Source organism: Scardinius erythrophthalmus (genome assembly GCF_964197995.2).
Source record: "Scardinius erythrophthalmus genome assembly, chromosome: 14".
In the NCBI taxonomy this organism is placed as follows: domain Eukaryota; kingdom Metazoa; phylum Chordata; class Actinopteri; order Cypriniformes; family Leuciscidae; genus Scardinius; species Scardinius erythrophthalmus.
In genome coordinates, this window is record NC_138234.1 from 23,732,178 (window position 1) to 23,757,451 (window position 25,274).

At 38.4% G+C, this 25,274-nt stretch overlaps 2 protein-coding genes across 4 annotated transcripts; both read right to left on the minus strand.

Annotated features, from left to right (window-relative positions):
- Positions 1-883: 883 nt before the first annotated feature.
- On the minus strand, positions 884-16,206 carry LOC308701782 (unconventional myosin-Va; the record flags this gene model as incomplete). The annotated part of the gene is made up of 35 exons (XM_081384213.1): positions 884-1,045; positions 1,144-1,224; positions 1,978-2,152; positions 2,653-2,950; positions 3,029-3,146; positions 3,296-3,385; positions 4,395-4,546; positions 4,630-4,752; positions 6,219-6,327; positions 6,422-6,539; positions 6,624-6,724; positions 6,808-6,975; positions 8,439-8,593; positions 8,794-8,887; positions 9,028-9,237; positions 9,653-9,892; positions 10,226-10,382; positions 10,494-10,814; positions 10,897-10,983; positions 11,060-11,157; positions 11,304-11,435; positions 11,525-11,608; positions 11,706-11,831; positions 11,919-12,059; positions 12,269-12,350; positions 12,424-12,692; positions 12,881-12,993; positions 13,067-13,174; positions 13,285-13,366; positions 13,456-13,599; positions 13,680-13,836; positions 14,093-14,237; positions 14,500-14,668; positions 14,794-14,904; positions 16,180-16,206. The coding sequence occupies 35 exons, from the start codon at positions 16,204-16,206 to the stop codon at positions 884-886; spliced, it is 4,947 nt and encodes a 1,648-aa protein (XP_081240339.1).
- Positions 16,207-16,539: 333 nt separating this feature from the next.
- Positions 16,540-25,005, minus strand: mbd3b (methyl-CpG binding domain protein 3b). Of its 3 annotated transcripts, XM_081384216.1 has the most exons (9): positions 24,740-25,003; positions 24,484-24,576; positions 22,358-22,426; positions 20,619-20,778; positions 20,236-20,373; positions 19,705-19,795; positions 17,763-17,940; positions 17,519-17,671; positions 16,540-17,413 (listed from the first exon to the last, which is right to left on the minus strand). In XM_081384216.1, the coding sequence occupies exons 2-8, from the start codon at positions 24,495-24,497 to the stop codon at positions 17,524-17,526; spliced, it is 798 nt and encodes a 265-aa protein (XP_081240342.1). In that variant the 5' UTR covers positions 24,498-24,576; positions 24,740-25,003; the 3' UTR covers positions 16,540-17,413; positions 17,519-17,523. The 3 variants fall into 3 exon arrangements, with proteins under 3 accessions (XP_081240342.1, XP_081240343.1, XP_081240344.1); XM_081384217.1 differs by lacking the exon at positions 22,358-22,426 and having other exon boundaries at positions 24,740-25,005; XM_081384218.1 differs by lacking the exons at positions 22,358-22,426; positions 24,740-25,003 and having other exon boundaries at positions 16,540-17,671; positions 24,484-24,550.
- Positions 25,006-25,274: the final 269 nt, after the last annotated feature.

The following is a 25,274-nucleotide window of genomic DNA, read 5'->3' on the forward strand; positions in this document are numbered from 1 at the left end:
AAAATACATTGTGCCATAGTCTGGTTGTTGTTGTTTTTTTGTTAAACATGTTTTTAAAATCTTGAATATGACTAGACATTCTTATATTATGTTGTATTTATTTATTAAATGGGAAAAAGTTAAGTTATAAAAATATTTAGAAAGAATGCACCAATCAAAATAGAGTAAATCACCTTTTGAAAGTAACTTCGATTACATTGTTAGACCGGTATTTGCTGACAAGGGACTGTTAAAAATGTACGTGTCATTGAATCATTCATTCAAGAGATTTGTTCAAAAACGCTAATTCATCTAGTAATGAAACAAGTGAATTATTTATGAGTGAGTCATTGAAACCTTCACTCAACCAGATTTTTTTTAATTAATTAACTCAAATGAAATATAAGTAGACCGCAGCAATTCATATTTTATCAGAACCTCTAGTAAATTACATTATGTTTAGTTGTCTGTTCAAAATTGTGATCTCTATTTTTTAAAAATTGTGTTCCAATTTATCCAAAAATTCTCTCTCTCTTTCTCTCTCTATATATATATGCATATGTGCATGTGTGATTCATTATAAAAAAGGTTAATAGAAATTTTTTTTAAAAAGAGGAAGGTTCATCAAGACAAAAGTTGATTTTATTTTGCCTGACATGTAAGTTTTAAAATATTTTAATTTCAAAGGTGAATTTAGTTTTGGGGGGTTTTTAACGTAAGGAGGGAGGAATGGATTGTTTGTCGGCTTTGTCAAGCTAACATAATTAAACATTTACAATGGGCTCAAAATTCGCACGATAACAATGTATACAAAATGCTCGGATAGCATTTTAAAGTGACCTTGATAAGGCAACAAAAGCAACAAACAAAAAAAGCTTTTCGGGAGGTAAAGGAACACCCACATTCAAACTCTGCGTAGGAAGGAGATCTTGAGGGACTCTGGGATTTCGAGCTGGGCGGCAGTGACTTGCGGAGGCGGCTGATAAGGGAACGTGACGGGGAACACCCGCCTGACATCCATCAGAAGCTGTGGAGGTTGCCCGTCAGAGCGCCCCTTCAGCAGCCCCTGGGAAACCCCACAGAAAAGCAGCGTTATCACTCCTGGACAAAACCCTGCTGTGATCTTCTGTTACAGCGCTCACATTCACATGATGTCACTCTTACCTGTACTATACGGATGAAATTGAGCGTCACTCTCTCTTCGAGATCACTCTGAGGTGTGTAGAGGCTTAAAATCTTCACAAGCTGTGAGAAGATTTTTAATATTATGTTAATGTAAACATCATTTATATGTATATAAATATAATTTAAATATATATACAGTACACACACACATATATATATACATAAATAATTTTTTAAATGTTTATTAATGTATTAATTCTTATATATGTATGTACATAAACACATATATTCATATTAATATATAATATAATTATAATATTGACTATATTTGTTATTTTTATAAATCATGTATATATATATATATATATATATATATATATATAGGTTATATATATATATATATATATATATATATATACATGATTTATAAAAATTACATATTTAGTCAATATTATAATATATATATATCATAATATTTTTTTTAATATCCACACATACATACAGTATATATGAATAAAAATATTAATAAACATTTTTTAATTTGTTTATTAATTTGTTTATTATATATATATATATATATATACTGTATATATATATATATTCCAATTCATATAATATTTTTATATAAATATAATTTATACATAATTTTATATAAATCATGTATATAAATTACATTTTATGTAAAAAATTATTTATATTTACATTCAGATATTTGTATGTAAATTTAAATTAGAATATATATCTATAAATATTACAGAATGACACTGACTGCTCTTTATGAAATCTGAAACACAATTCACTTAAATCACAAAACTCAAAATTTAGAACAGAACATGCAAGTGTCTCAACATGTCAATGTAATAGGCACGCCACCTGCTGGTTGGACAATGCATTGCAGGTTTGGACCATGGCTTGTCCATCCGCTTCAGTCTTCTTGCTCATTTGAAGAAGCTGTGCTGCCTGTATCAGAGGCTCCAGAGCGCTCACAGCGCCCCCTGTCTGCAGCGAACGACTCCGCAGCCACTCCTCCAGTAAACTCACATTATACCTATGATAGAAGGATATAATAATAATACTAAGAATTAATTATAATAATAATTTGTTACATTTATATAGCGCTTTTCTGGGTCCTCAAAGTGCTTTACATAGAAGGGGGAATCTCCTCAACCACCACCAATGTGCAGCATCACCTGGATGATGCGACGGCAGCCATATTGTGCCAGAGGCCATGATGGACAGGGGCCAATGGGCAAATTTGTCCAGTATGCCGGGGTTAAACCCCAACTCTTTTTTTCCAAAGGACATCCTGGGATTTTTAATGACCACAGAGAGTCAGGACCTCGGTTTAACGTCTCATCCGAAGGACGGTGCTCTTTGACAGAGACCTCTTCCAGCAGCAACCTAGTTTTCCCAGGAGGTCTCCCATCCAGCTACTGACCAGGCTCAACCCTGCTTAGCTTCAGTCTTGGGCTACAGGGTGATATGGCTGCTGGCAATATATATAAATATCTGAAGCAACTCCCTCAAGCAGATGTTGAAGTAACAGACCTGATCTGGAGGCCGCGGTTCCAGCAGCACATGTCTTTGCGCAGTAGCAGGCTGTTGAGGGTGGTGGCGGACAGCAGGTACATGAGCTGACGGAAGGCTTGTTCCAGCAGGGCCGAGGGCAGATCCTGACGGGACAGGGCTGTGTGTAATGCTGACAGTTCCCTCAAGACTGCTGACATAGTGGTCCCCTCTGTGCTGGCGGGAGGCCGGGGGTCCGAACCCGCTCGCTTGCGGCCCACACTCTTCACAGATGAACCAGCCAGACCAGGGATGGTCTCACTTTCAAGCATTGCTGGGACTGAAGTAAAGAGAAGAGTACACAATCAAGCTCATTGACAGATCTGTATGAAAGGTCTTTCTGTCTATATGAGTGTACCGATCATAGGTTGTAGATGGCTTTCAGAGATGGACAGCAGCTGCTGATAGGCCTGAATACACAGATCACTGAGCGCTCGGACACACTCCTGCACGTCCGTCACCAGGGGCACCAACTCCTCGCAGCCCCTCACATCCTTCACCAGAAAAGGTTGAAATATTTAATGGATCAAATCATTATTACATTTCAATTTGAAGCCTGTAATTTCTGCCAAAGTTTAAAAATAATACTAAATAAAAATTATAATTTGGAGTACAGATCTTTCACCTGTTGGGGAGAGTGCTGGTTGAGCAGGTCTTTGAGCAGGTAAGCGTTCTTTAGCCACACCGCCGTCATATCCAGATCATTGCCGTGTTTCTACAATAATCACATTGCTATTGTTCACAAATATGACCAATTAATATCTTAAAATCTACTCTACACACACGCGTGTTTATATCCTGCAATTCTCACAGAAAAAAGTCACAATTGCGAGATGTAAACTCACAATTCAAATATAAAAAGTGAGAAAAAGAGTCTGAATTGTGAGGTATAAACTTGCAATTGTGAATTTTTTTTCTCTCAAATGCAAGTATAAATATATATATATATATAACTCACATTCAGAGACAAAAGTCATAATTTATATATATATATATATATATATATTAGGGCTGTCAAAAGATTAATTGCGATTAATCGCATCCAAAATAAAAGTTTGTTTACATAATATATGTGTGTGTACTGTGTATAATTATTTTGTATATATAAATATAAATATATATATATATATATATATATATATATATATATATATACATTTACACATATAAATATATATATATAAATACACATGCATGTATATATTTAAGAAATATTTGCATACATATACTGTATATATTTATATATAATTTATATTATATATAAATATAATTTTTTTATATAAAAATTACAAATTTTTCTTAAATATATACAAGCATGTGTGTGTATTTATATATACAAATTTAATTATACACAGTACACACACATATATTATTTAAACACAAACTTTTATTTTGGATGCGATTAATCTTTTGACAGCCCTAATAAAAAAATCTGAATTGTGAGACAAAAAGTCACAATTACCTTTTTAATGTTTTTTTATTCCATGGTGGAAACAAGCTTCCATACCATTCACTAAGTGCCTCACCATCACCTCGATTTTTGCTTCTTCTTTTTTTAAGAAAACGAAATATTTTTGTGGTATTCAACATTAACCTATACCACAAATGCGGCCTATCAAGTTTCATTTCTACTGAACCCGGAAATAAACAAATAAGGGATAAGAAGCATAAATTGATGGCATGTAAAGATATAAATGCTTGTTTGACTAAAGTTTGTTGTTCACCTTCATGGCAGTTTTAATAGCGCTGACAGCAGCACCGCAGAGCCCCTTCACTCGCGTCTGATCGCCACTACAGTCCGCTTGCCGTACACACAGAAACAGAACCCGGGCCGCCAGTCCAGGGGACAAAGACAAAACTCCCTCCGCCCTCACATCTGTCACAGAGGAATGATAAATCCTGTCAGTCAGCTTGAATAACCATCTCAAAAGTAAACCAACTGTTGTGTGTGTTGTTGACCTGTTATAAGGTGTTTGATCAGCTTGCTCTCATCTCTTTTCCTGCACTCCAGTAGTCCGCTGAGTGTCTGGCTCTTCTGAGGGCCAGGAGATGTTGGGTCCTGAGACGCAGCTATCGCTAGACCTGAGTAGGACATTTTTAAGTGTGACACACTGCCTTTCAAACGTTTGGGGTCAGTACAACTTTTTAACTCCTTTCCGCCAGCGTTTTTGTTGCCGTATAAGTTGCCAGCCACTGTAATCTTTTTTGATAATTATCACAAAAATGTAATGGCCACCAGAATATTTTGTTGTATGTATTTCTGAACATGCTATATATCAAAAGAAAGAACAAAGCCTCTGCTTTAAAAAAAAAACTGACATTTTGAACAAAAAGCTTAGAATTGTGGGGGTTTTTTTCAGAATATGCGTAATAGCCCAGACAGCAACATAGTGTCGGCCCAGATCCGGCCCACATCTGGGCAGTGTGAAAGCCACATTGTACCAGATGTGTGCCGGAATCTGGCAAATTCCGTCAATGGTGGCGAAAGAGTTTTAAAAAAAAAGCACAAAAATTCAACAAGCACATAATAAATTAATCAAAAGTGCCAGTAAAGATATTTATAATGTTACAAAATATTTCTATTTCAAATAGGGCTGTCAAAAGATTAATCGCGATTAATCGCATCCAAAATAAAAGTTTGTGTTTACATAATATATGTGTGTGTACTCTGTATAATTATTTTGTATATATAAATACACACACATGCATGTATATATTTAAGAAATATTTGCATACATATACTGTATATATTTATATATAATTTATATTACATATAAATATAATTTTTTTTAATATAAATTACACATTTTTCTTAAATATATACAAGCATGTGTGTGTATTTATATATACAAATTTAATTATACACAGTACACACACATATATTATTTAAACACAAACTTTTATTTTGGATGCGATTAATCGCGATTAATCTTTTGACAGCCCTAATTTCAAATAAATGCTATTCTTTTGAACTTTCTATTCATCAAAGAATCCTGTTTTTTTTTTTTATCAGTTTCCACAAAAATATTAAGCAGCACAACTGTTTTCAACATTGATGATAATCAGAAATGTTTCTTGAAATCAGCATATTAGAATGATTTCTGAAATATCATGTGACACTGAAGACTGGAGTAATGATGCTGAAAATTCAGCTTTTCATCATAGGAATAAATTGCATTTTAAAATATATTCAAATAGAAAATAGTTATTTTAAATTGTAATGATTCACAATATTATTGTTTTACTGTATTTTCAATCAAATAAATGCAGCTTGGTGACCTTAATAAGAGTCTTCTCAAAAAACGTCTTCAAACTTTCAAACCCTTTTTCATTCATTGCACAAAAGGTTCTTTATAGTTGAAAAAGGCTTTACATTTTTAAAATGTCCTTCACACTAAAAAGAACTGCCTACTGAAAGGATCTTTGAGGAACCAAAATGGTTCTTCAGGGGGGGGGAAGCTTTTTGGAACCTTTATTTTTAAGTGTAGAGTAGATGTTTGTTTGTTTGGGGGGGGGGGGGGTGTTTTTTTAACTGGACCCACACAGACCTGAATAAGACAGGATTCTCCTGAGGCTCACGGTGTGTTTCAGTTCCTTGAGCTCTCGACGTAATCGGACACATTCCTGCTCTCGAACCGCCACCTGCTCTGTTAGTTCCTTCATTCACACACATAAAAAAAGAAAAAATTACAACTGAACAAAGTACATAGTACAAAGAACAATAAATAGTAGGTTCAGATGGAACAGGTACATTTATCTCAGGATCTCCAGGCGTATCTCTGTCATGGGCCTGCTGGAGTTTCATCCTGAGAGCTGAAATCTCCTGTTCCCACTGTCCTCTCTGAGACAACAGCTGCGTCTCTAGAAACCTGGAACCATACAATTTAGTGCCGATAATAGCCTATAAGTCATCAATGACTTTATAAGGTCTCAATGAGTGAAAGGAAACTGACTTGTTGGCCACCCGTACAGCATCGTACGCATATCTGAGATCTTCCCCCTTCATCCTCTCGGCTGTGTCCTTCGCAACGCTCATATCCTCCATTAGGATGTTCTGTGGGTAAATATTGTCACCTTATTGTTGCAATATATAGCTTTTTTTAATTTATTTTTAGAAAGAGACTTTTAATGTCTGACCAGAGGTTGCTCATGGCTCCAGGGTCTCCTGTCGGTGGGTGACGTGACGCTGATCCTCCTGATCTCCTCGGGTGAAGGGAAGACGGGCGAGCTCGAGAACGGCGTGGTGACGGGCGAAAGAGTCTCCAAAGACACAGTCGAATCTGTTCGCCTATGTCCACGTGAATGCTGCGAGGGAGCACACATATATATTCTTGCTTTCGTTTAAGATTAAATACAATGTTAACACAAAATAAAACTAGAAAACAAATATTAGCTACTAGCCTACATAATTTTTTTTATTAATATACAGTATTTTCATATTTGTACATGTTCAAGGGCATCGTGTACCTGTTTTTTATTTTATTCTTACATATATTTTATTATAATTTATACTACGGGGTTGTTGATCTGATTGGTTGACGAACGTTTAAGGTGTGCAGTTACATTACAGATATGGAATTACAGTTCCATATCACTTCGCCAAATGATTTCAGTTATTTCAAAGGTCTTTACAGCCTACAGAACCAAAACCCACAACGACACTGACTGAGCAAATAAATATAGTAAACAATAGGAAAAAAACGACAAATTATGTTTTATTATGTATGGAAAACACATACTCTCTTTCTCCCGCTCTCTCTCACACTCAAACGCACACACATCAGTACGGACACACTCGCACAAAAACATGTTGTCCTCTGACGATTTTATCAGTAAAATAGTTTAGCAACTTAAAAGCTACATAAAAAAAAATCTAAAGTGCGGTAATAACAGCGCTGTTCTTGGAGCAGATAAACTTACAAAAAACTTTAGCTATTTGTAGAGACACTGTTGTCGAACACTGTAGAGAGACGCACAGAGACTCAGGTAATTCACACACGCTTACCCAGACAGCAACATAGTCTCGGCCCAGATCCGGCCCACATTTGGTACACATGGAATCCACAAGTACCAGATGTGGCCTGGATCTGGGCCGACACTATGTTGCTGTCTGGGTAGTCTCTGTCTCTGTCTCTCTCTCTCTCTCTCTCTCTCTCTCTCTCTCTCTCTCTCTCTCTCTCTCTCTCTCTCTCTCTCTCTCTCTCTCTCTCTCTCTCTCTCTCTCTCTCTCTCTCTCTCTCTCTCTCTCTCTCTCTCTCTCTCTCTCTCTCTCTCTCATAACTGCATTAGTCTGCTATCAATGGCTCAAGCCTCCGTTACGTAAGGGTTAATGCCCGACGAGGTGTCCATTATCAGGTATTAATGGACGATGGCGAGGCGTGAAGTCGAGCGCACTATTTAATATCTCCCGTATACAGGCGTTGCCAAGCAACGTGGCCACAGCGACGGGACGCCTTTCCTAGGTGTACATTATCACTTTTTAATGGACACCCTGCAGCCAATCAGAATCGAGTATTCACCCAGACCATGGTATAATAGCTGTGAAATGACGTTTTGGAATTAGCAACAGAGGTTTAAAATGAGATGCGTAAGAAATTAGTCCTACACACAAGAGTTTTTTAAAGACAAAAACCTGACAAATGTCTTGAAATACAACATCAGAACAATGTCATGAGGTGAGGTGTGCATTTTTTTCCTAAAAATTCAACCGCCCGTCATCAATTATTCCTTAAATATTTATATACATTACAAAATCTCTAAAGATGTACCTCATTGGTGGTGAATAGGCTCATATCTCTTAGGTTGTCGTATCTTTGCTCTAGCCTCGTGAACTCTCTAAGTAAACTCTGGTATCTCCTCCTCTCCTCTTCCAGCTCTGCTTGCACTGATGCACCTGCCTGATCCACAGACTGCTGCCGGCTCTCTGAAACATGCAGTTTATTCAACTTTTTACTTTAACATAGATGATTTATATCATTTTTATATTTATTGTGTATATCTAAATACATTTAAATGAGCCTTAGACTGCCATTTTATTTACTAATTAAATGCAATACACGAATTGAGATGAAACTGTGGTGGTTCATTTCACAATAAGATATGACACAAATTGAATCCATTTACCCTCCTGAGCCTTTTCCTGATCCTGTAAACGAATAGCCAAATCATCCTTCTCTTTCTCCAAAGAATCTCTCTCGAATCGGAGAGCTTGGATTTCCTAGAGTAAACAGGAAGTAAACAAACAAAATTGGTGAGTATTAACAGAACCAACTGCCTTGCAAGAAAAGAACGTTTAAAATAAATAAATAGATAAAAATAAGTGGCTGATGTTAACTGTGTATGTGAAACATGGCTCACCTGTGTAAGCTGGAGAATCTCTTGGGCGGCCTTCTCCTCAGCTTTCCTCATGTCCTCCTCCTGTTTGTCTGCGAGTAAAGGAGCAGTGTTTGCATTCTCCTGCAGTTGGATCTGGAGTTTGAGGAGGCTTGTCCGCAGCTGTTCCAGCTCAGAGCTGTGAGCTCCTCGCTCGGCCTGAAGAATCTCCCGCAGAGACGCACTCTCTCTCGCCTGGGAAAAGAAAAGCACACGTGATTCACATTGTGCGGCCATCTGTCCGGATTTGGAGCTGGATGCTCATATTTCCTCCTGTTAAAGTCACCGTGAAATTAAAGTGGTCAATTCTTATTTTTTATAGAATATTACAGTATTTATTATAAATGATTTATCTGTGTGCATCATACAGTTCTTCCTGAACCAAAACAATCAGCTTATGCTGCATTCACGGCACGCCATGTCGTAACCGTAATTGGATGGATGGCAACCCGTGACGTTCAATCCAGAGCTGTCCTCAGACTCAGATTTATGGATTTCTATGTCAACCCTATCAACGCCGAATTGAATCTGCAGCAGTCAGCTGGTACAACTCAGAGAATTAAAAAATTGTCATTACATAATTGCTCTAAGCTTTCTTGCCCCCTCTCACCTGTTGGTCAGCTCTGAGCTGCAGCTGCATGAGTTTGACTTCCATGCCTTTATTGAGTTCTCTGAATTTCTCTACCGATCGAGCCTCAGCACGCAGGCGCAACAGCTCTTTACGTGCCGCTCGTCTGCGCACGCAACTCTGCAGGAGCACCACTGCAGTTCTGACTCGCCTGAAACTGCACCGGGCCAGCCAGCCTCGCACCTGTGCCTGCAAAAACACCACCGCCCGCTCTGTCAGCATCTAAAGAGAGAAGAGATTTATAAAACAAATCATAAAATAACAATGTTTACATTAGGCAACAACATTCAAACATGTACGCTTTACTAATTTTTAAGCATAGACCTTACAGAAATCAAAAAATGCATTAGTCCAACTGCTTTGCTTGAGTATATCATGACAGAGATGCTGCATTGAGATTTGCATTACTTGAGTTAGAACTTCAGAATAGCACTAAAACTAGAATAATCTAGTTAATATTTGGCCATTTTTTCTGCATTCAGAATCTGCAAGTGTAGGGTCAAATGAGCCTATAACTTTCAACTATACCCAGAAACACATTTTAAAGCACTTTACCTGTCTATAAATGCGACGAGCCTGGGTGCCTCTGACGAAGGCCTGGATTCTGATGGTGGCCTCTCTGATGGTCATATAAAGTTGTCGCACAGCCAGCATGCGGTATGTTTTCTGGATGATTAAAGCAACGCGTGTATAACGGAGGGTCCACGCCAACCTAATGGTCAGGTAACAATGAAGTATATACTTAAAGATTTGGATCACAAACAGAATGGGACCTAAAAACCTACAGTACACAGTGTGTTCTTTAGGTAACACTCTAACCCACCTTCGGGCTAAGGTTCCTCTGGTGTAGCGCTGCAGGATGAAGGTGGCCCACCGGAGCCGCTGATAACGCCTACGCTCCAGCCAGCCTCTCACCCAGCTTTGGATCAAAACCCCTGCTGCACATAGCCGATCCCCTCTCAGCTTCTCCAGTACTGCAACTTGTCCAGCCCGGAAGAAAACCTTGGTCTTGCCAAAGCAGTACTGCTCTGGATCAGGGATGAGGTAGGGCAGGGAACTTTGGCAGGAACGGCGTACATCATCCTGAGAAACAGAACCACGTAGCAACACCCGGTAGCGGGTGAAGAACTCCTCGTACGTCCACCTGGAGTAAGGACAAAAGAGTCGAGGATGTAAAAAGGAACTTATGCTTTTCTTATTTGACAGACTTATAGAAGAGTACTTGCCTGGAGGGGTAGCCTGCGGCACTGATTCGGATGGTCTCCAAGACTCCACACGCTCGCAATTGCTGCACCGCTCGCTTGGGATCAAATCTGATATAAAGAGATGAGAAAAGGTAACTCCAAAATCTGATAGACATAAACACATAGGATATCTTATTTTTCTTACAGAAAGGGCTGTTTGAGGTCATTGGACTTTATGCAGCGGACATAATGCGGAGTGGTGCTGTTCAGGGTGTCCATTAAAAGGTGCAGGGATTGACGAAACTAGACACATAAAGAAAGAACATGTAAGAAAAGGTTGAAATCTCAGACCTAAAGAGTCAGAGAACACCTTAAAGGATTTAGATGGATTTGAGCATGACCATTTGAAAAGAGTTTTCTTCAGACAGGAACCAGGAGAAGCAGCTCACCTGAAAGCCCACAGTTAATTTGTGCTCTCTGTGAGCTCGCTTTCCTGAACGTACGCTCCCGTTTGCAAGAGAGGAGTTGGGGAGGGATCCCCCTGCTGACTCCTTCTGGAACAACTCTGCAACTAGTTCTGACTGGGAAGGATACGGACACAAGTGAGGAGGCAGAGTGAGTACAAAACTAAATATTTTAAAAGACAATAATTGAACTATTCACACAATACCTGGCTAGCTCTCAGTATATTGATGGGCTCCTCAAGCACAGTGTCTCGGTTCTTGTCTAAAAACCCATCACACTCGTACTGAACCTAATGCAAAAAAAAACAAAAACAGTAATATTATCACAAACTTTGAAATGTTTTGTGCCACCATTTGCTAAATTATTCTCAGTAGATGTTTTCTGACCAAATCAGCAAAATGCACAATGATGAAGGCAGAGTTGGACATGCGCGGTTTACGAAAGTAGGGGCTGTGGTTCAGGTGCTGGTCGTAAACCTTCCGAGCCCAGTTCTCATCCGAGCCTTTCGGCATCTAGAACAGGGAGAGAATGTGTTTTACACATTTTGGTGACATGATAAGAGGGATTACAACTTGTGTTACAACATGTAGTTTGCTCACTCTGCATTCCTCATCCAGAAGATCAAGTAGGCCCAGCTGGCCTTCTATGAGTGCAATGCATGGTTGGTTATCGCTGAACTCAATACGATTCCAGGGAAGTTCCTCTCGCAGGTACTCCTCTTGCTCCAACTGAAACACATGCTGACAAGGACATACCACATACTTAAAACTTAACTTAATGAATAAAGTTGAGTCAACCAGTCAACTAGTGGCTAGAGAAGTTCTGAAAACTCAACAAAGGTAGGCACTTGAACAGTTTCACTAGTGTGGAGAAATGCTTCAAGTCAAAAATATAAAAAGACTCAAGTCAGGCACCAACGTAATCCAAGTCCTGATATCTGGTAACTTACCCTGTTGAACTGCTGTTGGAGTTTCTCGTTGGCGTAGTTAATACAGAATTGCTCAAAGCTATTCCTGTCAAAAGTCTCAAACCTGACAAAACAAAACAATCCAAAATGTACATTTTTGTTATATTATTGATTATTACGTTTAAAATAACTCTTACCCATAGATATCAAGAACTCCTATGAAAGATTTGGGCTGTTCCCGGTGTGCTCGTAAGGATGAGTTGAGTCTCTGCACCGTCCATGTGAATAGTTGCTCGTACATATGCTTAGCCAGAGCATCCCGTGCTTCATTAGCCTGCTGGCCTGTCATGGGCTTCACAAGCATCTCCCCACCCACCGCCAGTCGCCTGTGACATAGCCATTGGGCCATCTGAGCACCTTCCACCCCCAAAAGCTTGGCAAAGATAGCCAAGGAGCGGTCATCGGCCTGCCAGTATGGTGAATAAGGAAATATGTACATATTATCACAAACTACTTGTTAGAAAATTAACAAGGACAACACTGCTCCTGTTTTTTGTTTTTTATCTATACAGACATCAAACAGTTCTTAAAAATTTGATTCTGACTCATAAACAATAATAAAATGTACACAATAATTGGAAATGGTGCTTGTACATTAATATAGCTGCGGTCCCCACCACGACCACTGGCTTGTATGTTGACATTCCCCAGATGAAGAATAGCTGCCAGTATACGAAATATCTCCATCTGCTGGTCCGGTTGAACTCCTGCAGGGGTGAACCACAAGTTTCAAGTTCATCACGTTGTATTTAAGGAATATATGGATGTATTTTAACTTACCAAGTATAGTAAAAGCATTTCTCGTCCGTTCCAGCTCGACAACATCATCTGTGCCTGGAATGTGCACATCTTGTCCTTGGTTGGTGTAATGGAAGTTCTCCGCAGAATCTAGTGAGATGCAGTAACGCTTGGTGATTGAACAAAAACATCACAACACAAATAAACACATTCACACATATATGTTTGAGTAACATGTTTTCGGGACATTTAGGCTTTACCAAATTTGAGTGTCCTCAACTCTGGCAAATCCCTGGAAGCACAAAGCTGGTAGAAGATGTGGTAGTTTCTCTCTTCAGCTGCCTGTTCATGTGTCCCAATACAAAATGCATCTCAATAACCAAATTTGATCACTAAATCGTGAGATATTCACAATATGATCAAGCAATCACCTGAAAAACAACTCTTGATTTCTCCAACAAGTAGGTCTTCATGTTTGCCCCAATTATATCCCCTTTACGTCCAAATCCTATCTCAATATACTTTCCAAAACGGCTGCTGTTGTCATTTCTGGTTGTTTTTGCATTACCAATTGCCTGTAAGGGTTAAAATTATCATTTAAGTTAATGAAATTACTAATAAACAGCCAGAAAGGCCAGAAATCAAGTTTCAGTACCTCCATGATGGGATTGGACGCCAAAACTTTCTCCTCCACACTGGTCTGCTGGGCCGCACCACCCACAACAGCAAAGTAACGCATGGTGTACTTGGCAGATACAGTTTTACCTGAGCCTGATTCTCCACTGATTATGATGGACTGGTTTTTTTCCTCTCTGTACATATAATTATGATTAAAACCATATTAAAACCATATGTGTCAGTTAAGGTAATGTGATACAAATTCAGAATGAAACTCCCTACTGTATACTGTGTAGTAACAAGGTAAAATGAAAAAGGTACTTTGATATCTACATAATAATTTACATGGTACTTCAAAGTAATTTAAAGAATACCATGGTATTCTTTTGTCCAAAAAAGGATGGTACTTTTTTGTAAGTGAACTATTCTTGTTATTTGCTTGCTCTTGACCTGGTCATAGTGCAGTACGCCTCTTCAGCCACCGAAAAAATATGCGGCTCCATATCAGCCGTGTCCTGGCCATTGTAAGCGTCAATCACCTCCTCTCCGTAGATGGGCAACTGTTCATATGGATTTAATGCCACCAACACGATCCCTATAAGAAAGTTATCTAAATGAGATTCTAGTATCTATGAAATGAAAAATGTAATTAATGTAGTTTAACATGCAAGGCCATCATTTTCTTTGCATAATTCACACGCCAATAAACTCAGTGTAAATGTTCTTTACAGTAGCCAATATAACAATGAGTGATGTTATTTGAATCTCTGTGTCTTGAACTTTACACCCAGTAAAATGGAGGTTAATGGGTGATGGCTGTAAAAACTTGCCACTGTTTTCTGTAGAATGTAACTCACCGCAGTATGTGTAAATGCTATTGTAGTCAAGAAAGCGCACTCGCAAGTTGTGAAGTACCGCTGGCTCATGGAGGAAGGTTAGAGCTGTGAGGTCATTCTCCCCCTCCAAAATATCAGGGTTACCTAGAGGGGGAAGACCTGCCGGAGGCAACACTGGATACTCCATCTCCTTATTTAAAAACAAATATATATACAGTATATATACAGTTTGTAACTATATAAATAAAATAAAACATGTTCATTCTGCAGGGCTCATGGTTTCATTTCAGTATCATATGTGTGTTTTTGTCTTACTCTGCCATCACTGAGTTGGATTAAGATCTGCTGGTCTCCAGGATGATAGTCTTGAAGCAGCTGTACAGACACCCACACAGCTTCTGGGTCTGGCACCCACACACATGCACCCTGAGAGGCGACAGAAACATAATAAATACATATTCATACAAAGCATAATCAACAAAAAATAGTCAAAGTCATTTGAAACTTTTTTTTTTTTTTAGCTAATAGAATCAAGCACATTAGTGTGTGGCAGATTTTGACATATCATACTTTATTTTTTTGGTGGTTTTTTTGGTGTTTTGACAGGAAGTGAAGTGGGAACGAGATCTAAAGGTCTCCGAGACGATCTCGAAGTCTGAACTCGGATCGGAGCGTTGTCCATGAGGCTATTGACTCCGACAAAGTAAGTAATTTCGTGATAAGTAGGCCTACAAATCAAATTAAGGTACATTTTTTCTTTGTTTCTTTGCTATTTATTTATTTTACTTGTCGCATGCGTTTGGAAGAAAAGGAAATAAAAAGACCATTCTACAGGTAGTGTTCCTCATCACTCGCTACTTCGCTAATTAATATAACCCAAACTTTAAGACACCCCTGTTTTCACAGACAAGACTTAAGCCTAGTCCCTGACTAAAATGCATATTTGAGCTGTTTTTACTGAAAACAACTTGCACTGACATCTTAAAATATGTCAGCGGTTTTGTCTCATGATGCACACCAAGACATGTTTGTTTATAAAAGCTACTTAAATGTCCTAACTGAACTAAGGTCTAATCCTGGTTTAATTCTGTGGAACTAGGCCATAAACAATTAAGTTCTCATATTTCAAGTGTTTTGACTGATTAAAGTGAAGCAGACTGGTTGACATTCCACTGCTTTTCAAACAAAAAACTGCTACATTGCGCTTCCAGCAGAGTCTAGTGCTGACCATAAACACACCTGAACCAGCTAATCAAGGTCTTCAGGATTACTAGAAACTCCAAGACAGGTGGTCTTCTACTAGCAAAAAAATACATTACAGTCTATATACTTGATTATTATAATGTCTAAAGATATGGATACCAAGGAAATTGATTCAATATTTTGAATGTTACACAACCGGCTCATGTGCCTAGGTGACTATCTTTCCCAACCCAGTGACACTCTTTTTCTCCTCAATCAGCATAAAAACACTCGCAGCACCATTAAACATTAACACTAGCCGGTCTCCTCTGACACTGACATTCAAAACTAATCTATCTAAACTAATCTATCTATCTATCTATCTATCTATCTATCTACTGTCTGTCTGTCTGTCTGTCTATCTATCTATCTACTGTGTCTGTCTGTCAATCTATCATAATGACATCCAATGAAACTGCAAAAAATTATTATACATAAAAGATTATTAAACGCACTTACCTTTGTATAGAGCTCTGTGGTTGCCATCTGGCCAGAGTTAATTTCTGCTTTGACAGCTCAAATGTAACCTCTCTACAACTTCAGCTGTTTTTTTAATTTGCGTCTCAGAGCGAGTGACTGGCCCGGTGCCCTTTGGTCTGTTAAAGATTCAGCCATCATATCCGTAATAGTAAGTTAACAGTTAATCCTTGATGTTCGAGAGGGACATTCAAAACGGCTCTGCATCTGAACAATTTCAAAGCAGCATAAAGTAGTGCAAAAAAGTGGATAGCACATTAGCGATAACAGCAACAAATAGGTTGAACGTAAAGAAAGTGTATCAACAACACCTGTGGCATCATTTCAGAAAGAAGCAATAAAGATATTCAACACAGGAACATTTTATTTTAGGAAATGTAGAAGAGAACATGGACATCATTGTGATGATGTGGGCAATGAACAAACATTTTTTTATAAAAACATACTTTTCACCCAGCAAAATGTTTCGTTAAGTTGCTTTTCACAGGATGTTTACACATCACTAAGTATAAATCACGTGTCACATTTTATGAATCACCATTCACATTTCAATTCCAGGTTCTGACTGTGGAAATGTTATTCAGTGTCAAGTATGAACAGCTTATAAAGAAAAAAATCAGGCAGATTTAACAAGCACCAGATGAGTCGAAAACCAAACCATACCTTCAAACTTTGTAACTTATTAATGTTTATCAAAGCCTTGTCCCTGATAAAACATTTGGTATTGAGAAAAACACATAAAAACTGAATTTGAACTGCATAATACTGATTTTCAACTTGAAATTAGGAATATTGTTCAAACAATACTAACAGGGAGCAAAGTCAATATTTTCTCTTTTAGAGAGAGATTTAAACATTTTTAGTCACAGAGAATAATCAACAGGTCAGTTTAGGTCAGATGTGATAAAGTTTAGCACCCACTTGATTTGATGTATCCAAATCAAATCCAAATACCCCCTAAAAACAAAAACAAAAAAAAACCTTACAACATTTAATGCAGAAGGCAGTTCAACTGTTAAATTTTCCAACATTTTGTTCTTTCAGAAAACATTCAGAATATTAAAACATTATAACAATAAAACCGAGCCAACAGTCTCTGTGAGATCCCAACTGGTGGGCGAACATGGATTTTCAGCGAAGCTGGGAGATGATAACGTGGTGTGTTGATCAGTGTTGGGAAACTCATGTGCAGGTATTTCAGACACATTTGAATAACCTGTGAAAAAAACAATGCTTGCTTATAGAGGGAGATTTCAGTTTATGTGACTATTTCCTTCAGGAAACGAGCGGAAATACGCAACTGTCGTTTTTTCTCAACTACCTTTGCTATACTTCCTGTTTGTCTTCATTACAATTTCCCTCCTGTTTGAGTGAGTCTCCCTCACTAGATGTTTCCTCCACTTGGGCCAACATGTCGGCCATCAAAGCCTCTTCCAGTCGCTTCCGAACGCTGTACACCAGCTCCTCTTGCTTTCTGTGACCAAAACATTACTTACATCAATATCCCACGCATACATTTATCATATGAAACATGATACTGTGCATCATTCAAAAGGCTGAAATACCTGATATCTTCATCTGTGACGATGAAGGCCTTACAGAGAGGCTGAGCCGTGTTGAGCCAGACTCCCGGGTTCTTCTCCACAGCGGCGGACAGCTGGCCCGTGATGGGAGCCGCACTGGTGTGAAGGGCACTGGCAATCGCTGACAACAGGGTCTTATCTGTGCATCCAGGGCCTACACCTTCAGTGACGTATGAAATATTATAGAATTAACTCATTTTAGTAGCATCTATTGATTAAAACCTCTATTTGATTAAATTTATTCTGAAAAAAAAAAGGTTTGAATTATTTGACCAAAAACATCCGCACATAATAACCTAGAGCACTTGGTGGCTGCTCTGTCAAGTCGTCAGTTAGGAATCTGGGTGTGCTCTTTCATACCATTCTTTCATTTGAAAGCCACATTTCTAACATGTAAAACCGCATTCTTCCATCTTAAAAATATATCTCAGTGACAAATGCAGAAATGTTAGTTCATGTGTTCATGACCTCAAGGCTAGATTATTGTAATGGGTGGTTGCACTGCACGCTTAATAAACAAACTCCAGCTGGTCCAAAATGCAGCAGCTCGAGTTCTTTCTAGAACCAGGAAGTATGACCATATTAGCCCGGTTCTGTCAACACTGCATTGGCTCCCAATTAAACATATCATACATTTAAAAACTAATTGCTAATTACTTGCAAAGCACTAAATGGTTTAGTTCCTCGAGCGAGCTCTTAACACATATTCATAGATAATCCTTCAAATCTATTGCTATCTCAGAATTCTGGCCAGTTGATAATAAATAATATCAAAATGAACTGCAGACAGTAAATCCTTTTCCTATTTAGCACCCAAACTCTGGAACAGCCTTCCTAGCCTTGTTTGGGAAGCAGACACACTCTGTCAGTTTAAATCTAGACTAAAAACACATCTCTCTAACCTGGCAGACACAAAACACATTATCAATTTCTATAATTTAATTCTATAATCTGTTAAATTATTGTTAGGCTGCATAAAATAGGTCAACCAGAACCGGGAACACTTCTCTTAACACCCGATGTACTTTTTACATCGTAAGAAGAATGGCATCCATGCTAATATTAGTCTCTGTTTATCCAGAGGTTACCGTAGTCAGCCGTATCCGGTCCGTATCCAGATCAGATGGTGAACCTGCACCCTAAGACGACCACAACGGCCCTGAATCTCAGCGGAGACCCCGTCTACTAGACAATCCCCTGTGAAGACCTTGTCGACACGACAGCCATCAACACAGATCTTCAGCAGAGACCACAAGAACCAGACAAGTCCACTGCACAGACCCTATGACCAGTTTCGGCTCCATACCGGCGCGATGAATCCGATCTTCAAGCAAAAGGAACTGAATGAAATATATGAATGCTACCTATCCACAATCTGATTTCTGACTTGCCTGAATCATAATCACACCATGTTCATACGTTGGCCAGAGGAGAACTGCGCCTGGTTTCTCCATTCTGTCACCTGATGGAGTTTAGGTTCCTTGCCACTGTCGCCTCTGGCTTGCTTAGTTCGGGACACTTAATATTCAATATTATTGATTTGACTGCACTGACGCTGTTGTATGAGAACTGAACTGAGCTGGAAGATGACATCACTGTTTTCTGCAGAACTGCTGTATAGATGAAATTAGCTAATTTAATAACTGATGATCTTTACAACGGAACTGAATCAACACTGAACTGACTTCAGCTGAACAATGACACTAGTTTCTTTTTAGAGCTGCTTTACGAAATGAACTCTGTTTGCATCATTGAATAATTTCAAGTCAAGTCACCTTTATTTATGTAGCACTTTATACAATACAGATTGCTTCAAAGCAGCTTAATGCTTTAAAATAATGCATTTGACTAATGTCATACTGACTTTTATTTATTCTTGCTTAAAATAAACTTGGATTACGTTCTTCATCTCGCCCAGACGTACCTTGTAAGCCTTTGGGGAGATCCATTGTTTTCACCAGCTCCTCTGCTATGTCAAAGGCATTGAGGCCACCCAACTTCTTCTCCCAAAAAAGCTGTCAATGAAAATTATGTTAGCATTGTGCCACTATGACAAACTACTAATAGTGGTGAATAAAACCTGAGAATTTAGGGCACGTTTACACGACAATGATGTACTAAAAACAGTTTTCCTTTGCGTTTTTCACATACAGACAACAACGTTATCAAAATGATCCCCGTTCACACGGAGCCACGAAAACGATTATTCATGCCAGGCCAGTAGTTGGCGATGTCACTTTGTAAAGAAACACTACGTGTTTATAGACTGAACATACACCTGCGCATGATGTCACCGTTTTCACAAATTTCAAAGACAATAAATTTCAAACAATAAAGTTTTCCAAAGTTTGCGTTTTCAGGCCCCCAAAACGTCGTTGTCGTCTAAATGAACGGCTAAATTAACAGTTTTTAGTTGAAACCGTTGTCGTGTAAACGGCCCCTTGATTCGTATTACCTGTCTGGGCTGGTCAATGGCCTTCTGTGGGTCTGTCTTAACCTTATTGCTGGGGTGGTTGGTAACTTTTGTGACGGGCTGTTTGAAGATGGAGGCTGTCTGTCGTACTGGGAGGGATGTATTCAGGTCGGGTTTGCCCTATCAAAGACGGAACATTCTTGATTATCCTGGTGAAAAACTGGGAATTGCTGATCTGTTTCTGGTTATTGTTGCAGGTAGACCAGCTTGACCAATAAAACTGGCTTGAAATTGGTTTTAAAGGGTCACCAGCCATGCAGAGATCATTTCTCAGCCTATATCACTATGAATATGTTTTTATGAATATGAAAATGTTTGCTCATTTATGAATTTACTGAGCCCCCAGTTGATGTAAGTCCTCTCACCTTAGTCTGGCTATTGTTGTCATACCGGGGTCTCTGTCTGTTCTTGTTCAGTTTGCTCATGAGCATCTTGCCCGTGCGGAAATCAAAGGAGCTGAGATCCATGGAGTTGCCAAGGTAACGAGCCAATTGAGGCTTGCTCCGGAACTTCTTCCCAGTGGGGCTGGGGAGGGGGAGCAAAATAGGACACATCTCAGAGATTTGATAAACCGTATGGATGCAAATTTGGAAAGAGAATGAGTTATGGTGACGGTAGTTGCAAACGGATATTAACACACAATATACACAAACAATGGCATGCAATGCCTAACTTGGAACACATTTTGAAATACCCCAAGCCTGTGATGACAAAATGACAATGTTATTAGATCATGAATACTGTGAAGAACTCTTTCTGTTTCTTAACACTGACTATCATGATGGCAATTAAAATCACATTCAAAATGCGATTTTAATGCTTAAAACACATTTGAACTGATTGGAAGAAGTTCAAAATTGTAATGCAAACACCCTAATTTATACATATATAATAAAAATCTAAAATAATTCAAATAAATTGTATTTAAAAATATACAGTATAATACAGTAAAATATTTAATTGAATAAATGGTGTATATTTGCTCTAAAATTATTGATCTATTCGTGCTTATAGATGTTAGACGCCATATTGAATTTAACGCAGATGAAAGCGAGGCTGTGAGGGATAAACGTACACACTGCGAAAAATAGTACGCAAAAAGAGTAGTATGTCCCAATACATAGTATTCGAAAAACTAGGCGAAAAGTCTCCGGATGACCTACTACTTCTAGCGAGATTCTGAAGTGTGCATACGATGGACACTTTACTATCCCATGAGGCCACGGGAGAGGATTTATGAATGGAAGTGAAGCAACGCAACTGACACTGGTACTGTAGGTCACATGACAGTAAGAATATGGCGGATGTAGTGCATCCGAATTTCATTCATACTACCCATATTCATATTATATGGAGCATACTTTTTTAACAGTCGGGAGGTAAATTCAAATTTAGTACCTACTCAGACAGTACGCGATTTCGAACAGTGTTTGTAACAAAGGCAGGCACTGTATAAAGGTCCTAGATCACAACATTTTCAACTTTCAAAACAGTTTTGATTACTGAAAAGTTAAAAATCCATTGAATGCACTGTACTTCTATCTCTCACAGCCTTGTTTTCATTCCTGTCAAATATTAAATATGGCGCTACCCTGATTAAGGTCTATAGAACATTTAATCTCAATTAACTTTCTTACAAATGAAGTGTGAATACAGTCTGTACTGTGTCTAGAGTTTTCAAACACTTGCCCTAAATGACTTCCTTTTAAGCTCTGTAAGCTGTCCTTGTCAATCTACTCTGCCAAATGTTCACATTTGTTTCGCATAGTTTGAGATAATAGTAATACTGTTTGTCTAGATCTCAGTGTGCATTTAACATTCTTCACTTGAACAGTTGCACTTCTGCATCTGAAACAAACCCTTGCACAGCCCTTTAAAACAAGATTCGGTAGTAGAAGTTAGTTGACACAGGTGTGATGCAAAAATGAGTTCATTGAACATTCTGTATGATGATTCCATGAAGATTTCGTGCTTGTTTCAAGTTCATGCACAAATATGGACACATTTTTGGGGGGATTTGAGTCCATGGCTCTTTAAGCTTGTCAAGGTCGTGCAAACATGTAACAACATAGATGGTTTTTTAATTGATTAAATAATACGATACCACAAACTATACAAACGACCTGCCTCCCCCCTCTCTCGCCTCTGTTCTTCCTCCTCTTCCTCACCTCTGCTAAAAAAAGAACAGTCATGTCTATTTGTGACATGTCGTTGATTAGGAATCCTTGGAAAATTTGTTTATTCAGACTATGAAACACAATTTCACAGTTAAAACCAATGGAATGGGGATCCAAATGAATCATTCTTTATAACTGGTTCTTCTGAATGGTTCTACCAGAATCAACTTTGTTAGGTGGGTGAATCATACACAATGCAAATTTCACACATTTCTTCAATCCAGTTAATAAATGTGGCAAAAACAAAAAAACAATTAAAGTGTTATTTAGAGTGACAGCATCAAACTGGAATGCAAACAAACACGTAAAACTTCTCGGTAGCACTTTATTTTTACAATCCTGTTCCCCATGTACATACTATGTACTTATTATAGTTATTATTACAATAACTGGGTAATAACAAGATACTAACCTATCCCTAAACCTAACCTTAACCCATATTACCCAGTACTTTCTTAGGTACACTCTAAGTACACACACTGTAAAATAAAGTGCAACCAATTTCTCAAATGAAGGTGAATCAATGAAACTTCTTTCAAATGTCAGTGAAACAACTTTGTTCAAATGAATCTTGCCAACACTAGTTATAGGACGTCTGACTCAATGGGTAAATCGTTTCTTTCACTTGTTTCAAAGAAAACAAGAATATATGCTGTTTTGTTGTATAAATAGTGCGAGTAGTGTGTTCACACACTGAAAATTACACTGTGTACTTCAAATGCCTGGATGATGCACTTAATTAACCAAAAAAACAAAATGTAGAATACTGGACACTTCACACACTCAACTGTCGCAGCTTTCTTGCGTAGTGGATTGAGAAGGGCTATCGGACTGTGGCTATCAAAACCTTCTAAAATTCATACACTACACGGTTGAGAACATAGTATACAGTGCGTCATTTGGGACACAACTTCTGTAATTTGTATTCATTCACAAACACATTAAGTGCACTCTGGCTAACCAACCTGTAATATAACTTTTTGTTGTTGTGAACAGAGCTAACTGAATTGTGGAAAAAAACCCAGCCATTTCAATTTGGATGGATACAAATGCTCAATTGACATGCACCCCCACCCCCTCCTGAAATAAAGCACCCAAAATCCTCTCCACAGCTGGGCCTACTTTTACATGACAATCCCCCCTCTGTACTCAGTCCCTAACATAACACACATGGCTTTCCCTCCTCAATCCGAGCACTCCCACTTTTTACGCTCTCTGATGTCCACAGAGTCGGCTTCCTCTGACATGTTTTTTTTTTAACAAAAAGAGACCTACAAACGACGACCAATCTACAGTAATACAGTGTCTACATTCAATAATGTTGCTTTGTCATTTAGCAAAACGTTGCGCCGTATCGTAGCCTCATCTCTTTGGGATCTTCTGTTCAATGAAGGATTCCTCCGCTTGGAAATTAGGCTATATACTTATGAAGTATGCATCATACAGATTACATATTTGCTGTACTGCCCCTCGCAGAATAATATGCGTATTTTCGTTGTAGACAATGCTGCAATTCAGGCATCTCTTCGTTATATTACAGTATCAGATATGAGAATTTTGCGGTCAAGTCGATCAATTGCGAATGTAAACAATGCATTGCCAGTAAACCAGAGACATTTTGGCAAAGATTTTCAAGTGACTGAATGAAATACTAGCGGGTTGGTAAAAAACGACGCGTCTTACGAACATCGTTCGCTAAAATGACAATCGCGGTACGAAAAAAGATGCTGCACCTGGTCCGTTAAAACAACGTCAATAAACACTTTATTAGCAAGACCTGCCATTTCCAATTTAAGACAAATACTTAATTTTATATGTGCACACATCCATACAGGTCGCTTTGTTACCCTATTACATAGTTTTATCATATGCTAAACGCATTTTCTTTCTTTAAAATCGTCGCCGCTTGAAAGGACTGCGCAAACTAGTAGTCCAGACTGATCTATTCAAATGAACAAAAGCGATCGCTTTGCTCGTAAAACAGCATGACGATAAATGCAGATATGCGGGTCGCAATTTTATACGGTTTCGATATTAAATCGGTTATACTTACTCATTTTTCTCCATCGCGCATTCTCTGTCGGTGTCGCCTTTTTTGTGAATGTTAAATCCCCCTCTCTTCCTCTATACTTTCACTCCCCTCCCCCTTCAATGAGACAAATGAAAGACATTATGCCCGATTAGGGTTGACTTAACGAGACAAAGCCCTGCGGCAGTCGGGTAGCTAACCATAAACCACATATGACAATACAATGCACTGTTCTGTTTTCAAGTTAATATTTGTTGTGTTTTATGAAATATGTGCATACTCATTCTACTTATGCAGGTCTCCACTTAGCACTGTGTATCTGCTGTGAATCAGCTTTTTGTTTGTCGAATACAAAAATACCACAGTTTACCACTCGGCCATACTATAAAACATATTGTTTTAAAAATTCGGTTGTTCTTCAAACCATGTAAGATTTTATATTCGAATTATTTGCAGTCGTTCACGACTTGTTCTCTAAAATTCCCGGTTGTACTAGCCTAGGTTTACTGCGCGAGCGAGTCCTGGATTTTAAAAGTCCTACAGGAAATCCCCCACAAAAAATGATCACGAAAATCCTGTGGGATTGTGCTGGAAATGAATACGTGTGCAGGTTCTGCGGGGCTTTTCTTTTGAGGATTTCAGGAGAAGTCTTAAGGGGCTTTTTTGGCGGAAACTATGGTTACCATGGTAACATTTTGTATGGACAAGAAAGCAACAAAGAAAAAAGAGAGAAAGAAAAAGGCCTTCTCCTAAGTCTTAAATAAATGGGTTGTTTTCCATCAACATGGAATCTGGTTTACAATTTATTAAGGAAT

Excerpts from the sequence above, each read along its gene's own strand:
- mbd3b (XM_081384216.1), bottom strand. Across the intron at positions 19,796-20,235 it reads CCATTGACCAGCCCAGACAG|CTTTTTTGGGAGAAGAAGTT; the intron begins GTAATACGAATC and ends TTTCATTGACAG. Across the intron at positions 17,941-19,704 it reads TCTCCCCAAAGGCTTACAAG|GTGTAGGCCCTGGATGCACA; the intron begins GTACGTCTGGGC and ends ACGTCACTGAAG.